The sequence below is a fragment of the Dermacentor variabilis genome, chromosome 3 (assembly GCF_050947875.1).
Source record: "Dermacentor variabilis isolate Ectoservices chromosome 3, ASM5094787v1, whole genome shotgun sequence".
Classification (NCBI taxonomy): domain Eukaryota; kingdom Metazoa; phylum Arthropoda; class Arachnida; order Ixodida; family Ixodidae; genus Dermacentor; species Dermacentor variabilis.
The window spans coordinates 66,641,836-66,660,153 of record NC_134570.1 but is presented as its reverse complement, the minus strand read 5'-3'; the positions used below and the strand labels follow the sequence as shown (position 1 = coordinate 66,660,153).

General features: G+C 47.3%; 1 protein-coding gene across 1 annotated transcript in view; it reads right to left on the bottom strand.

The window, feature by feature from the left end:
• Positions 1-6,793: 6,793 nt before the first annotated feature.
• Positions 6,794-18,318, bottom strand: part of LOC142575782 (transducin beta-like protein 2) — a 295,737-nt gene continuing 284,212 nt past the window's right edge. Inside the window, exons 9-10 of the mRNA XM_075685420.1 lie at positions 9,175-9,361; positions 6,794-7,121 (exon numbers count right to left, since the gene is read on the bottom strand). Of these exons, the coding sequence (XP_075541535.1) occupies positions 7,085-7,121; positions 9,175-9,361 (224 nt within the window). The 3' untranslated portion in view covers positions 6,794-7,084. The remainder of the gene's footprint in view (positions 7,122-9,174; positions 9,362-18,318) is intronic.

The following is an 18,318-nucleotide window of genomic DNA, read 5'->3' as shown; positions in this document are numbered from 1 at the left end:
ACCGTCGCATGCTTTCGCTCGATAACACGGGGTACAGCATGTGAGGATGATGTTATCAGGAGGCGAACCCAGTACGTCTGTATGGCAAACAAAACCTGTAGCAACTGTCGGAAGAGGTCACCCCAAGTGCGCCTCCGCCTAAGTTTATACTCTGACGCTTTCTGCTTCTGAAGTTTCTGCTTCCCCCTTCCCTCAACGTCACCTAGACTTTCCTCTAGGTAGCGTTGCTTTGCCGCACGCTGTGAGACCTGCTATAAGTAACTACTGAAGAGGAAGAAACAATTTATGATCACTCAAAGGTAAGCTCCTTTCAAAGCGAGATCAGGATGCCTTAGAATGCATGCATGTCTTGTATCCTAAACAGTGGCTAACAAAGTGAGATACAAGGAGGAGGAAGCATCTGCTTCCTGGGGCAAAGCTAGGGAATTAATTTTTTTTTTTAAGTTCTAACAGTTTCTTCACCGCCTGATTCATGGCCGATCCCCCAGAGTGGGTTGCGCCATTTCACTAGGGAACAAGAACAAGCGATAGAGCATCCATCCTCGGCGCGCGATTCTCTTCGCCTCCAGGCACCTTTCTCCTCTGCTTGGTTCGCTGCTTCGAACCATGAAGGAAAAACTCCATGCTTGGAACAAACATTTCAAGCAGGGTGTCTACCAACCGGGAATTCTCAGGGATTTGGAGCAGTCTGGAAAAACTCCGGGAATTTGTTCCTCTATCAGGGAAAATTAGCTGTAGTTTTACTGAACGGGTTGAAAGTCGCGGTACTGCTGGCTCGAATAACACAGGATACGTAATGAATCGTCTCTGACGCCCTGTCGTCGGCTGGAGGCGTTGTCAGTGTACAGTCAACGACCGACTTTACGGATTCCCGATAATTTGGACGGCTTCGTGGCACCACCACGTACCCCTTAGAGTCAATGTATCAACACGTCTGAAATATCTGACGCAATAACTTTTCGCCGTCCGACTTTCCGGACGTTTTGCCGTCACCGCAGGTTCGAAACGGCATTATTCAAAGCCACCACCGCTGCCATTTTGATTACCTCGCCGCCTCGAACAGGAAGCTCGCACGCAGATGCGCTGGCAGCCGTAGCCACCGCTGCGACAACGCTAGGCCTAGCTGCTTCACGTTCGTTATGAAGCTTCTTTCCGATGGGTGCCGTGCTTTTTATTGAAAGAATTCGCTGCTGCCAGCAATGGCGCATACTGCGCATTTGCTGTCCTCGCGATTGGCTTAGAAGCTTGAAAAGCACGATGCGTTGTATAATGCCGGTTCCCGAAAGTCACCTTCGCCGCCGTACAGAAATGTTACTTGGTGAAGCATACGCAAAAGTATTGCAGTGAAGCATAACAAGCGTGAGAAGGGGCTATTGCCACGGGACACAGTATATATTCCTTAATTATACACGCGTGCATCCGGTATTTCCTGCCACAGTATGAGCACCGATATGCCTAATACGTGTATCGACAGGTCTTCAGGGTGTTTTTGAATGTGCCTGTGGCGGTTTGAGCCCTTAAGTGCAGTAAATGATATGCGTTTATTTTTTCCAACTCGCCGATTCTTCGGACGTTTTCGCACCCCCTAGGGAGTTCGAAAAATCGGACGCGGACTGTACAACTGACCAAGAAGACGCTTCAAATGGTCCGTGGGACGAAGGAGTGGCGGAAGGAGGACAAGAACAGAAAGGACCTAGGCATTGAGGAATGAACGGAAAAGGAAGCGTGCTGCCGCCGTTTTGAAGGAGCTTCAGCTTAAAAAAAAAAAAAAAAACTAAGTGTTGGCTTATGCTTAGTTGCAGGTGTCCCTCATCCAAACCAAAATAAACTCTTTAAAGCAGTGACACACAACACTGAGGCGTCGTGCGCAGGCTGAGAGTATTTCGGGACAGTTGAGGCTGACTTACGGGCTGTTGAGAGAGAATCTCAATTGTGACAACGTTCGGGCCTCATACCACTGAGCTTACTATCAGTTGATAGAAATAGCTCATATTCGAAAATATCTGCTTTTGTATGCACCTCCTTTTTATTCGTGTTTGAGAGTGTCCGACTCGATTTGCAATTTTTTTTCGAAGACATTTTATGTGCGGTGCATTTTACTGACCCCTGCCTTCTATTCTCTTTTTGAATAATATGAACACTACTCCTTAGTATTCAAATTGGATTAGGTCGTTTTTAAAATTTTTTTTTTCATATGCTTACTAGAGAGTGACAGCTTCGGGCGATATGGTTTCAACCCGTCTTGACATAAAACATAGTTCTGCATCACTCAGGGAATTTTGCAAAGGCACTCAGGGAAAACCTGGAAAACTCAGGGAATTTGAGAATGCCAACTTGGTAGACACCCTGATTTGCCAAATACGCTAGCTGGCCAGGTACGCTTGCGCGTAAAATGGAACTTTGGCGGGGCGTTGCCCCTTGCCATCATTGCCCCTGCGGTGTTTTTGTAAGAGAACTTCGCCACACGCCCAAGATGCAAAGTGGTGAAGCGCGAAGTAACGGTGAGGTTAGAGAGGAGGCCCGGACTGCTCTGTTTGCCTGAGGTAATAAGGAGCTAGACAAAAACGATGCATAGAATAAGAAAACAACTTAAAGGTGACCATTTTGCAAGTTTTTTTTTTTTTTTACGGCGTCGTTTTCACATCGATATAATTTTGTGGCGATATACTTGTGGCGTAGTGCGTGCGTCATTGGGCACGGGATGGCGCAGCCAATGGGGAGGAAGTGGCGCCACGTCATGAGTATATAAAATGCATGTTCATGGCATTCCGAGGTCTACAAATGGCATAGTGTCTCTGCGTGTGAGGTGCGGGTCGGGCCGGTCTGCCAGCGCTGAAGTTTCTTAGCACGTGTTGTATGCGTGTCCCCTAGACGTGCCGGTGTTGCGGAGTGCGGTCGAGTTTGTTTGTGCTCAGCCGCTGGCTGCTCGCACGGTGAGGCAGTGGGCACGGGCGCTCCATTTGATGATCGCTGTCTGAAGCGGCAAGGTTCTGACTGGTGTTGTATAAGTCGCAGGTCGTGTTGCGACGATATATTGGATTTTTTTCAAGCACTGCTCCAGGAGGGCACATGTGACCGGCGAACGGAGGCCTCAGGAGAGCACCTGATGTTATAATAAAGCATGCGGCGCAGGATCTCCAGGGCACCCAAGGGGTAGCTGGGGGATCAAAGCTGCAAGTAGGGCGGCCCGTGGGCTGGGGCCACGGAGGCCGAAGCGTGCCAGGCGGTGTTCGCATAAAAAAATTGGCTGTTCGCGACAGCGGACAGCTGATCTTATTACACCCCTGGCACACGCAGGCCTCGGCGAGCCCCAATCCACGGACCAGTCCGGGTTCTGGCTTTGGTGTCGCCGTTGCCGCTTTGGTGTCCTGGAGGCGCCGCCAATAATGCGATGTAATGGCATGCCTCAATTAGTAAAAAACACATTCGAATAAATATAATTACGTCCAGCCGCCAACTTGTGACGCTAAGTTCAGCACTACCGCGCCCCGCGACTTCTGCCGGCACGCTTAGGTACAAACGCATATAACACGCACTAAGAAACTCCTCCGTAGTGCCTAGGCGGAGTCATATATTCAAGGAGCAAAAGTCCCCACATTTTCTCTCTCGCGCCCGCTCTTGCTCGCGCATGCGCGCAAACGTCCGGCGGTTACGCAAGTGCCACGCCCCGCTGTACCTACTAGCAACTGTAAATACGCGGACCGTATGCGTGCTCTCTCATGTGGCGCGCGAGACAGGGGGGTGGGGGGTTAAGGTCCCTCTATAACAAGGTAGCGACATCTGCCGCGCGCGTTACCTAGGAAGTTCCTGTAGCAGACGGCGCCCAAGCTAAACCGCGGCGCCGCGGCATTCGTGAGGTGAAAAAAATATCTGCACACGCGCTGAAATAAAACGCGACTGGTGCCTGACTGTGGTGAAAAACGAAAGAAGGCCCGGAACTGCTAAATCTAGTCCTTTAATTTCAAGTGAGCGCTGAAAGAAAAACGCTAAAGAGAGGGGAATGAGTGCTTGATCGCCTCGATTCCGCATGTTTACCTTTCGTTCGTTTGCGCTCAATCACCGCGCGAGCCTTGGTGATTGCTTGCGCTTAATCCCGTTTGCTCTGTGAATTCCTTTACTTGTAAGTGTGCTGCGTACACATAGCGGTTACCTTGAACGAAGAATTCGGGTAAAAAAGAATTCTGACAGTCGCTTGGACCGAAAAACTTTCGACATAACGTTGCTGAAACGTACGACCCTCACGGCAACTAAACAACACCCTGTGTGTTCGTGGAAACGAGTGCTTAATGAGGGACTTTAGGGGGGGGGGAGTGTGAGGGAGGAGAGGCGCTCTTCTCTGGCGGCTGCGACGGTGCCTCATGTCCTCCTCGCGCGCCGCTCCGTACAGAGTGGAGACAACCGCGGCGTCTCTGCGGCGTTGGCCACGAGAATTGCGGACGCCGTAGATACGCGTTTACGGCGCTCGTGTGTCTTGAAAGCGATCTGCGACGCGGCTTAAGTGCGCGCCCGCGCGGGCCTCATCTTCGAAGTGATATGCGATATTTGCAGAGTGCGCGTAGTGCCGGCAGCTTCGTATGTGCGTGCTTTCGACATTTCGTACGCGTTGAAGCGACAGATGCACAGAGGTCAAATGAGTCGAGGCTGCCTGCCGCGATTCTCAGCTCCAGCGTTTTCAGTTTCCGCGCTCATCGAGTGACATGTGTTCATGTTTACCTGTGCGCGCCTGACACCGTGCTGCTTAATTTAGTTAAAACACGTTGACAGGCTAGTTGGTTTGAATCCACGATTGAATGTGTAAGCGCGACTGAACAAGTACGTGGAAAGAAGCAGACAGCAGAACACAAAGACAGCGCTGCCTCTGTGTCAGTTTCTTTGTACGTCCTCGTTGAGTCACGTTTACACATTCTATCATTGTTAATTTAGTTAGTAAGCGAATGTTTATAAGCTTATACGGCCGATAAAACTGCTATCCTTACTTCGTACAGCTATCTACTAATTTGTTATCGCAATCGGTGCTTCGCCTTTCGGGCGGAACTACGATTTCTTTAAAAATTCATTTGGCGAAAATATGGCTGCAGCAAGTCTGCAACAAGTCTGGCTTGTAAACAAGAAGGCACACGATAGCGCGCTGTCTTGTTTTTGTTTGGCCCCGTTTTGAGCGTTGTTCGTTTTTCCAAGCTAGAACCAGCTAGGCCATCAACATAATTGTATAAGTGCATCAATCCGTAAACGAAATTTCAGTTTTCTTTTAGCATTATCATTTTTTAACATTGCATAAGGATGATAGCATAATTTGGTGCGAAGTGACCGCACGCATAGCAATGAAAGACTTGTCAGAAGTTAGGTAAAGTGTTGTTTCGGCTGCGCAAAAACATGCATCCTCGTTAAGCATTCATGTCCGGGGAGTTTATATATATATATATATATATATATATATATATATATATATGGAGAGAGAGAGAGAGAGGTGAGGTGAGGGGAGGAGTGGTGGTTGCAAAGAATCCCCAGTAATAAATTTCTGCCTACGGTGACGGATTACCAGGTTACCGGAGCCGCGGACAGATAGATGCAACAGCGAAGCGGGTAGCTACATCTTGCGACACTTTGTCCATGGACAAAGCGTCGCAAGATGTAGCTACCCGCTTCGCTGTTGCATCTACAATGCGTATGAACAATTCTTGCGTCCCGTGAGTGAAGGGAAAGTATAAAAGGACTGCACGTTAACGATTACATCGCTGCCAACACTTTACATGGTCAGTTAAGTCGAATATGTTAGGTCACTGCGGTATTAGATTTCTGTACTCTCTGGTTAAGCTTTGCGCCACAAGATGTCACTACCAGCGTTGTTGCCGTCTTGCTATTTGAAGCTCGAGCTGGTTGCCTGAGAAAAACATACCGGAGCAAATACTCGCAGCAAGATGAGGCACGTGTATACTGCATCAAAAATTCGGAGACCACTCAGCACATCCAAATGGAATTAGAAGGAATTCACCCAGTGATACCTGTAGATAACGTAGACCTTCCAGAAGCGCTTGCATTTAAAGTGTACGGAAGCATTAACCGGTCAGCAGTCGAGATAAACAAGAGACGTTTAAAGTATTTGTATTTAAAGTAAGGGAAGATGCTGATGCGACCGGATACGTTCAGGCATAGGTAGCGGTACAAGGTGGATAGAGAGGTTTCGACTAAGAGAAAAAAGAAAAGGAGGTGTATACAAAAGTGCTAGAATGAAAACATGTGTAGCACACCTGAATAAATCCAGCAGCTTATAGTGACTATTTGTCAGCACCCCATTTCAAAGGGGATGCCAATATATCATCGTCATCTGTTGAACACCTCTGGTTACCCGGTATTTCGCAAATGTTAATACCTTTACGGACAAACTAAAACTCTCTAATGTCGCAAAAGCTATTGAGTGAAGGAAGCGGAGCAAATATTGCGGTCTTGGCGAGAAATTTACGAATACGTTCGGCGGTCAGTCGCCTTTATTATCAGGTTCCAACAAAATATCATGCGTCCCAACATCATATCGCTCTGCTTTGTTTTAATGTGCTTGGCACCGCCAACATTTAATACCACATATCGATTTTGGCAAAAATATTGTTTTCCTCATTGTATGGCAGCGCGCCAATTTCTGCACCTGTACACATCAAAAGACTGAACTTTGCCACGGGCCGCATGTGTTGAAGCGCTGCTTTACAGTTTCTTGTGAGCTACACTTTTTCTCCTTGCATCACATAAAATGCACGTCTTCGGGCTCCACAGAAAGGGAACTTCAAGTAACGAACCACAGTATTTGCGAAGAGATGATATTTTATTTTTCAGTTACCAAAAAGATGGAGTGAACTTTCCAACCATTCACATGCATGCTCCAATTTCACGCAAAACAACCTGACACACTAGGAACAAGACATTCTCTTGCCTTTCACGAAAGAAAAAAAGAAAATACACTTGTACTGTTGACCAGCAAGTTGAACACCCGAACGTTGTATAGGAATGTGCTGACTCTTTGCAGGCATGCAGACAGACTGACAGGAATTGAACACATGATCCATTTGGCCACCGTTACATCCATGCGGAGACTTCACGAGTCCTTGGCTTCCATCGTCTTCAAGATGCCCCTGTAAAAGAAGCAAAAAAAGAAAAAAAATTACAGCTTATCACCACATGGCTTTAATGTGTCCAAAATGTTTCCAAATAGGTCGTTTTCATATATCCAGAAAATTCTAATTGACAGCTACGATTTCTTGGAGAGACAATTTTTCGAACTCCGATGCACGTCATTTTCGAATAGTTTAGCATAGCGCTACCGTTCTGGCGCTGGCGTTACCGATACCGCTTCCCTTTAACTGCACATGCGCAGTCAACGCGGCACGCGTTAACGGCAGCGCTACGCTAAGCATGTAAAGAGGCTACCAACGCTTCCAATTAAGAGGCCCGTCCCCGAAATATGCCACGAATATAACGCTCACGCTTCACAAACTTTTATTTCGCAGTCTGTTCGGGAAGACACCTGGAACGTTAAGGTAATCGCTGAAATTTAGGGGACAGGCACCTCGTTAAAAGCTCTAGATTTTCAAACTTTCAGTTTTTTTTTTTACTAATGGACGTGCCTCGAGCTCTGACCAATTTCGATTCGACAACTGCGACATATGCCGTAAATTATTGAATTGAAACTAACTAATTAGCACAAACTTGAAAACTGGCTAACTGAACTCGTCGCACAATAAATGTTTGCTTATTACAAAAAAAAGTTCACAAGCAAACAACAAAGCTCGATCACGCACCTACAGGGGCTCTAACGAAGAATATAACGTAAAACTGTATTTAGTAAATTACGCTCCTGTAGTAGCAAAAACGTAATTTTATGGTGAGATAGGAGAGGGACATTAAAAAAAAAATAAGCGAGGAAAGACAGATGCCAACGGCACTTTGAATTTCTCGCCCAGCTGTGTACGCCGTCGATATGCTCGAATATGGCGTATTTTTGCCGATAAAAGTAAAGGACAAGACCGATAACTTCTAGCTTTGCGCACTCATGCATGTCATTTTGCTGTTTACATTAGTTTTGGTGTCATGGAGCGCGTAAAGAATATTATTGCAGAGTTTTCATGTACTCGGAAGCACTTTAAAAAGGTCTACTGGTGTCTTACTCCGTCTTTTCATAGCACAAGGTAAATATACACAATCAATGTGCTTATACATGGCTATATAACGCGATGAAGTAGCAAAGCAAAACAAGAGAATAGACTGATTTCACGACGTAGTTCCACGGTGCCACCGCTGCCGCAAAGCATGCCGATATAATAGTAATTAGCCGACTGAGGCCGACTTTGGTAAGATGCATGTTGTGTTTACACCACGGTAAACCCGCTTAGGCCTCGAGATCAAAAGGCAAGGTGGTGAGAATAAAATGATTGTCCAATATAATGTGGCGTTTAGGAGGTGCCGCCCCTAAACTTGATCCTACAATTAGCAGCAAAATTTCACAGTGACACTGTCTTCGGCATTCCTTTCAATAATGCTTTGAACTGCAGTAGAGTGCGAAAATAGCGATGACTAATAGAGAGTTTTATCGCGTCTGATATTTCGGTAAACGCAAGCGGACTGGGCGTTTCACCGGATGAGCGGAGGCGCAAACTTGAACGCTCTGCACGGTGCAGCCACCTGGTGGCGCAGATCTTCAACCAAACAAAGCTAATATTGCTGTAACCAAGTGTCACTTTGCTGCTGGTGTAAATTGTCGGCAGCAACACGATTTCGCCGCTGCCGAAAACTTACACCAGCAGCGAAGTAAAATGCACTTGGTCACTACAATATTACCTCTGTGTTTGTCTTGCTTGAGCTCTGCGTCACCAGGTGGCTGCACCGTGCAGGCCATTCACATTCGCGCCTCCGCTTATCCGGATGAGCAGCAGACGGGGCGTTTTACCGGTAAAACGCTCCGTCTGCTTGCGTTTACCGGAATACCGGACACGCTAAAGCTTTCTAATGTCACCATGGTGCCGGCAGAGCCGCTGTGTATGTGCTTTGATCGATGTAAAATCGGTCATATAAATTTCCAGGAAATACCTTAGAGGTTTAAAAGTTCACATCTTTGCGTACGTTATCACTAGAGGTGAAAAAAGAGGAAAACTCTGGCTGCAAGCTGTCGCATATCCACAGTGCACGCACCGGGCCTCGTCGATCTGCGCCTGCAGCCTGTCGCGGATGGAGGCGCTGGCGGCGCCCTTCTTGCGCTCCTCGAGGTCCTCGATGGCGTTCTGGTATCCGGGGACGTTGTTGAAAAGCAGCACGTGCTTGCCCGCCGCCACCGCCATGTACCGGCCGTTGGGAGAGAACTGCAGCGCCACGATGGGGTCTGCGACATACGAGACGATTTCAGATTGAGATGGAGACACCACACACTGAAAATGCTTACGAGCGTGCGCAGTCCAAAAACGCTGCGTGCGTTTACTGAGGTGGCAATTTGAACTTTTCGCAATTCCAATTGTTCCTTACCAATCGCTCGCTTTATAGCCTACCCGCCGACCTTTACAGTTTACGGCATACCGGAGAAACAGACGTGCGCAGCCGCGCTAATGCTGCCATGTGTGTGACGCTGGCGTCAATTTGAGAGAACTATAATTGTAAGGACCATAGTCTACCTACATATGCTGGTGTAAAAGCAAAGGCAGCAACAATCGGTAGTGTAGTATATGGGATTCATTTTCTTTTTTAGCCCTTCTTCCTGAAGAATGACGCAATACAGAATAACGCTTCTAATGCGTTTTTGTTGAAGAAAGCGTCACAACATGGCGCTACCAGTGCTACTGCTGCCGTCTCCAGTGTTTCGGTATTCCGAAACATTACGCAAACTAATAAAAAGAGCTTGGTGGCGGAATCCATCGCTCCGTTCCAAAAGGGACGCTTATAGTATCTATCCATCCATCAAATCCGTCCGTTAAAGCCAGCGGTAAACAAAGCTTAATGCGACGCTTCCTTCGAAGGTTTATTTGTAGGAAAGGCTTGCCTCCCAAAGAAAGGTGTCGCTTGTAGGAGTGAATTTCTCACGCCTTATGCGGTGCAACCATATGTCACGGCGCTTGCGGTCGTTCTTTCCGTTCGGCATTGCAAAAATGTACGTAAGAAAAAAACAGTAAATGGACGAGGTACAGTGCCATAAAAAGTGCTTTCCCGGCCTTCGAAGGCTGCAGCACCAGAAAGATTAAACCCAGGCTTTTCCTCATCCAAATTGCAAGACATATTTAATTTAATGCCCAAACGACACAATATACGAAATCCACCCAACGTCGATCACTGGCATGCGCAGCGATCGCGACCGATTGCTTCATCTGCGCGTCCGCCCCGCCGCGGCATCGACCATTTATGGCGGGAATCGGTCACGTGACGGCGACTGGCCAATCGGCGGCACGGCGGCGAAGAGAAAAGAGTTGCGGTACTTTCCGAATTCCAGAGAAAAATTATCAAAAGGACGCGATCCTTGACCTTTTGACATGCGTATGTGTTCTCTCACATAGAACTTGAAAATTTTGATTTTGTAGCAGACGCGCTCAATTTCTTTACCCTGCTCTCGTCTGCATTTTGATTCCAACGTGCTTTCCATTTTTGCTTAACTATGTTTGCTTTTTCTTTACACAGGAAAAACATGTAGCGCTACAATAGCCACATAGCCAAAAGGAAAATTCTGACGCCAACTGGGACAAAAAGTATCCAAATTTGGCTATTAATGGCCCAGTCTGGCAACCCTGCATGGAATAGACACGGAATCCTTGTGAAACCCGTAAAACGGTTCGAAGTGCGCAAGAAAAACAGTCTACGCGTCCGCCGTATATGATCCGTTCGCGTATCCGTTAACGTTTCCGTAAACTGCAAACATAAAACTATGGTTCATGGTTATATAGCGCTCAGTTTTACACAGACGATATTAAGGAAGGCTTCTTTAACAGTATTAAACAGTTGGTAGTTTGCGCTACGTCCGTCCACGTCCTGTCCTTAATATAACCATGAACGCAATATAACCATGAACGTTCACCAACTAGCCCCCTTCATTGCTTTAATAAAACTATGGGGAACAGAACATGAAGTTCACATGAAATGAAGTTTGAAAAAGTCGTACATGAAACGCGTAGACACCACAAAGCCCGACATACAACTCGACATGATGACACTGCGCATGCAACCGTTGCAGATGACCCATCATTCCATTCTAACTTAAACCCAGTTGGTAATAAAAAAAAGAAACAATACTTTACAGGAACTGGTAAAGGTTATACAGGCAGTAAGATCGCTTTTGCATTACATTTGAATAAAATTGTGCGACAAAATGGCACCGGCGGTATATCTCAACGCCGCTTTAAGCAATCCACATACGCTGAATAACGGATTCAATGAGTAAAATTAACGGCAACCTGGAGGGCAGAGTAACATATCTGCGCGGAGCGCATAACTTAACATAGCACGTGGCCGCGTTGTTTCTATGGGCCTCTGTATACCATTAGAAAGCGCTCGACACACTGGCGTAGCCATGCTCTTTTGCTACCGGCTCGAGATGAGTTTAATACTTTTCTACAGATGGCATAGTCTCTTCATAGCTTAAGGACACAAAAATGCTAAATATACTTACACTGCATAAGCAAACTTCACAGCAGTTTTTTTTTTTTTGCGGGAAGACAATTCAAGGATTTTTGAGGAGTTTGGACACTTTTGCTAAATATTTTCAAGTATGAAAGCATCGTAATGCCCGGCAGCTTGAAAACAAAAAGAAACATTTTCATGTTGCACATGGAACGAAAATAAAAAGGGTGGTTGCGCTATCTTTTTTTTTTTCGCATAAGCCACACTACCACAAATATTGGATTGAATATTGGATTGGATTGACTTGACTCCTGGTTTGGATAATTCTCATGGTCAGGTATACAAACTAAATCCACTAAGCAAAATGAAAGAATTTTTAAGCACTGTGTGAAACTTCAGCGCATCCAAGGCCCCCAAAATGGCAGTTTTTACGGCAACGCTTGTGTGCAGACGTAAACATTACGGTTACATAAGCTTCAGTTGCCGGTAAGCGTGAGAAGCAGTCAGGGATATTTGAATGCTATCGCATTCCACTCTTAAAGGTCAAACTTAAGCGTCCTCCAAAATTTTCTTTTTCTTCTTTTTTTTTTCTTTTTGAAGACTCTGAGCCTACGTTTTTCTGCACGGCTGAGTGATGTGACAAAGGCCAAATATACGACGCGCAGGCACACGCTGTCAGATACGTCCCTACGACCAAGGCACCGGCGCGCTTTCGCCGTTGTGATCTCGGAGGCCACACTGCAACCGTAGAGTTTCTCACAAAATGCACTAGAGGGAGCTCTGGCGCTAGTACCCAGAGCTCAAAGGGAAGCTCATTACTTTTCGAAGCGACATCGGGATGCCTTAGAACACGCACCTATAAAGCGAGATATAAGAAGGAAGAAGAAGCATGTGCTTGCTGCGGTAAAGCTAGGGAAACTATGGAGCATGTTTTATTAGAATGTGAAGACGTCTACCCAGCGCTCGATTTAGGCACCATTGGCCTCCTTAAAGCCCTTGGGTTCAGCGGGAGCAGTGGTAAAGTAAACATGTCCGCAATGGCATTAGTAAGAGGCGATTGGAGGATTGGTGGAAGAAAAGTAGGGAAACGACAAAAGACGGAGACGTACAAAAGCACAGTTCGCAATAGGGGATCAGAAAATTTGGGTGTGGCAGTTCATAGTGTTTTTTCTTCTTTTTTTCTTGTTTAACCTAGGTAGGACATTAGGCAGTATAATAGCAAGAGCTTGCGGTGGCGCAACACACCGGCCCGTTCCAAAGGGGACGCTCATAACATCCATCCATCCATCCATCCATCCATCCATCCATCCATCCATCCATCCATCCATAGAGTTTCTCACTATAACACCTAGAGGGTAATCTGGCGCCACCGTCTATGGGAGTTTCTTAAGGGGGCACCGTGCCGTCATGGGAATGACGGTATATGCGTCTGCGAGGCTCGTGTTGGCTGGTGTTGTAAGAGGCTTCGTCTAAAACGTGGATATGGCTACGCAAATAACGCGTTCTCAAAGTAAAATCTTCATAAAATGTTCCCATTCAAGCATATTACATCTTTACTCACCCGCGATGCATGACCAAGCGAAGACAAGCAAGAACAGACGACCAACCGTTTCAAAGCGAGCGCGAACCTTGTCGTCTGTTCTCCAACTTTAGCGGCCCGCTGATACCTTTTACGTAACATGTAGTCGTACACACAATAACAAGTTCCCATAGTTAAACAAAACATGTTTTCGCGTAATAATGAAGCTAAAACAGCTTTTCACGTGCTGTTCTAGTAGAAAATGAATCATTGGGGCAGACGGAACGGTACTTGCCAAGCGCGTCTTCAAGGTGTCCTGTCTCTACGAGAACGATGCCAATCCGAAGTCACAACATACCGGCATTCCCATGCATACCACAGCGCAGCAGCGCCAGATTTCCCTCTAGGTAATGTAGTGAGAAACTCTATGCATCCATCCATCCATATCCATCCATCCATGCATCCATCCATCCATATCCATCCATCCATCCATCCATCCATCCAGAAGCGTTGGAATTAAAAGAAGATGGAAGGCTTAACTAATTGGTCAGCAGTCGAGATAAGTAAGATACGTTTACAATATTAGTGGAAGAAAAGCAGGGAAGAGAACGATAGGGCCGGAGTCATTGCAAGTTTAGGTAACGGTACAGTATGGTAACAGAGGTTCTAAACACGAAATTTAAGGTCGAGGTCACACAGGCAAAATGCTAGACAGCGATAGATGTAGCAAAATCTGATTAAATCAAGCAGGCTAGGTGACCATTTGTCCCCGCCCCGTTTCAGAGGGGATGCCAATAAACATCATCACCTACGGATGCTGGAAGTATGGCTACGGTCCCGCGAATACTAGTACGGCAGTTCAGCCAGCATACGAACCACGTGCATGCGCAGTCGCGAGCAAAAGACCGAGGGCCGCGGGTACGGCGAAATAATTTGCTTCTTCAATAGCCTACAGGTATGAAGGCTTAAATCAAGTAGCAAGACCTACGGGGTGCGCCTGTTCGACCAATGTAACGATACGATTTTACGTCGCACGGCTGTTTCTAGACTTGATTTCGACGCCACATAGATTTGGAAACGGCTCCGCAACTTTGCAAATTAGTCGTTTTCGACATGATATCGTTTCATAAGTACAACGAACGACCGATGATGGCGCAAGTAGGGAGAGACTAATTGCTGCGCTTAGACAACTACGGGGGCTCGGAAATTCAGAAAGGTAAAGCGTAATAAATAAATTCGCAAGAACGGTCTGAAGCGCTCAAGCACGAATATTAGACACATCCACGCGCTAACCACCAGTGCCACGGTGCAGCGGAACGATCGCGGCGCCAGAGTTCGCTCTAGCTATTTTTTGTTCGAAAATCAACGTCTGCGAGATGATCCCCGAGACGCGCGCGAGCTCGAGCCGCCCCGATCTTGGAGGCCACGTTTGCGACTTCGTATACAGTAGGCACGAGTCTTCGATCCGAAAAAGAAAAAAAGAATGATAAGGAGAGAGAGAGAGAGAGAGAAACCTGCAAACGAAGAAAGCTCAGGGAGGCAGCGTCGTATGAATCACGCGGAAGTGGCTCAGTGTGCTCGTCTGCACAAACGCGCTCAGTACGTCAGGGCTAATCTTGCGAGCAGACGGATAACTTTACTATTTATTGGTTTGCAGTGCGAATAACCGCGTAGTCGATCATAGCAGTACAACCTCGGAGCATAATCGCGGAGCACGCGGCGATAGTGTACACAATCATTCATCTCCACACAACGCACGAAACAAACTGGGAGCCTGTCGCCGACGCCAAATAACACGGGTGCGCACAAGCGCAAATACATATGATCGCAGCTATACAGGTTTTTTTTTTTTTTGTTTTAGCCGCACCAAATAAAAAAAAATGCCTGTGGCAGACAGCCCAATTCTAGCCCTTGAGCACGCCCTGCTAGACTGCGTGCGTTTGTACGCGCACAGTTTGGGAGTGCTGCAATCACGGCGCGCAAGCGGGTATGTCACGTGGTATTTTTTTTTTTTTTCATTTCGCGGGCATCCGCAGTAAGCTGAAAAACACTAATACTTAATACACAGAAAGTTAGAAACTCTCTAAGCGGACATTTTCCAAAGCGCTCTACAACTTCCTAATCGGAATTTTTTGCCTAACTTCGTTCCTTCAGAAGATGGTTAATTATCTTGACTGATTATCTAATTACGCAAATTACAAAAAATTACGTGACGCACTACATACAAAAGTGAGCAACATGCATTTGTTCGCTTCGTCTTACAGTGCATCGACATATTTTTGAACTCTGGCTAAAGTTAGCTGAAACACCCTGCATATATTGTAAACACTAGCAATGTATTTCATCCTTTTTAATATGTGCATAGTCATCATCACCCCTGATTTTGTGCTTTTTCGCGCTTGAGCTGGCGCGTTTCCTTTTTGGAATAAAGAGCGCTTGGCCGGTCTCGTTCTCATAATACACACACACACACACACACACACACACACACACACACACACACACACACACACACACACACACACACACACACACACACACACACACACACACACACACAAACGCGCGCGCGCGCGGATGGCAAGTGACAACGACTACAATTTTTTATTCAGTCCCGATGGATTTAAAATGTCGCAGCATTGCCCGAAAGGCGAATCACTGATTGCGATAGCAAATTATTGGACAGCTATACGAAGTTAAGCATAGTGTAATTTATCGGCCCTATAAACTGCCTTCAACATTCGCATACTTAGCTAACAAGCATGGTGCTACGCACGCACATAAACACCTCACACTCGAAGAACCCGGACGCTCGCTGTCGGATCGCTAAGCCTGACGAAGAACGGTAACGGCGGCGAGCGAATTCCCCTATCGTGCTGCCTCTCGCTTCAACGCGAACTAGGCGCGCAAGAACACGGCCCACACGAAGCCATCAGCTATGTCGGGTCGCCTAGCCGTTGTACCCACCGCAGATTGCCTCCAAGGTAACGACGCGCGCGGCGAAGCCGTGCGGGAGCGCTCAACTCACACCCGTGGCCTCATTTTGTTCCCCCCCCCTCCTCCGCATGGCTCGCGCCTCCTGTAATCCGGCTTCCCTGCGTGGCGGTGCGTCACCGGCGGTCGGTGCAGTTTCAGAATAGTACGGGAGATGGCGCGAGTGTTGCGCTGCTGACGCCACTTATCGGCGGGGTTACTCGGGCGCAAAAGGGAGTAAACCTTTTCCTCTTTCGCTTGGGGTCGGCCGTGTGCGCGGACTTCTCGCGCGACCACCGGTACGTTTCGCGGGACCGTCCTGCGATAGGCTTCCGAGGAACCGGGATGGACGAACACCATCGTCCGAAAGCGTCACCGTTCGCGTGACATGTTCGTGTCACTGTTCGCGTGACATGTTCGCGTCACCGTTCACGTGACTGCCATTTGGCGTTCGTGTCCGGCATGTGGGCGAACATATTCGCTCGATATCCCATCGCGGCGAGTTGGACTTGCTCGATTCGTCAGCGCCCATCGGCAAGTCCTGTTGAGAGTAATTCGGCTGGCTAGGCTGGTGTATAAGAGGCTCAATAAATGCCACTTTGATTGCTTGCAGTACTGTGGTGTCGTCCCTGTGTCCTAAGAGCACGTTTGAGACCCCACAGGTGAGACGCACGCTGCCCAACCTCGCCCCCCCCCCCGCCCTCTCGCCTCCTAGCACGGGCACATCTGCCCGCTCCCCACTTGCGCGCGAAAAGTACGAACTACGAAGTATGCCAAAGAAGGAAGTTCGCATGATTAAATCTATGACGGAAATTTATTTATTGATATAAAATTTGGCGCCCTTTTATTATATTTTCGAACGTCGTTGCAAATTTCTTATCCGTAAGGCATATCTACAAACAATTCAGCAACAGCCGCTTTTACGCGGCATTCCAAAGCAGAGTTTAGCAATTGACCCCCAGGTACTAGTAACGCAGGCTGTGATGGCATCCACTAAAAGACACGCGCACATGTGCTGATTTAGGGGAAAACTGGGAAACCGGCAAAACGGGTGCCCGTAAGGTGTCGAACAGGCAGCTGACACCGTGAAGGAAAATCCAGCTGTGCCGGTGGAAAACCGGCCAAGTGGCAACCCTGTGTGTAAGCCGCGGCCTCTCCTTTCGCCACAATGCACACAACTCTGTGCACGAACTCTGTGCAGCACCTACGGAAATCTAGCGACTTTCAAGTGTGCATCGCGATGCAGAGCCAATGGGCGATGCGGAAGCGCTGGCAAGTGTCGTCTCGGTTAGACGACTAATTAGACGTGGTATAACTACGTCATGTAAAGGTGCAATCGATAAAACGCGCGCGTCTTGCTTGCGGACGACTCTGGCTTTAAATTATATGCAGAACGACAACGAGCGATATTATCGTACACACACACACACACAATATATATATATATATATATATATATATATGTATATATATCATCAGCCTAGTTACGCCCACTGCAGGGCAAAGGCCTCTCCCATACTTCTCCAACTACCCCGGTCATGTACTAATTGCGCCCATGTTGTCCCTGCAAACGTCTTAATGTCATCCGCCCACCTAACTTTCTGCCGCCCCCTGCTACGCTTACCTTCCCTTGGAATCCAGTTCGTAACCCTTAATGACCATCGGTTATCTTCCCTCCTCATTACATGTCCGGCCCATGCCCATTTCTTTTTCTTGATTTCAACTAAGATGTCATGTACCCGCGTTTGTTCCCTCACCCAATCTGCTCTTTTCTTATCCCTTAACGTTACACCCATCATTCTTCTTTCCATAGCTCGTTGCGTCGTCCTCAATTTCAGCAGAACCCTTTTCGTAAGCCTCCAGGTTTCTGCCCCCTAGGTAAGTACTGGTAAGACACAGCTGTTATACACTTTCCTTTTGAGGGATAGTGGCAACCTGCTGTTCATGATTTGATAATGCCTGCCAAACGCACGCCAGCCCATTCTTATTCTTCTGGTTATTTCAGTCTCATGATCCGGATCCGTGGTCACTACCTGCCCTAAGTAGATGCATTCCCTTACCACTTCCAGTGCCTCGCTACCTATCGTAGACTGCTGTTCTCTTCCGAGACTGTTAAACATTACTTTAGTTTTCTGCAGATTAATTTTCAGACCCACCCTTCTGCTTTGCCTCTCCAGGTCAGTGAGCATGCATTGCAATTGGTCTCCTGAGTTACTAAGCAAGGCAATATCATTAGCGAATCGCAAGTT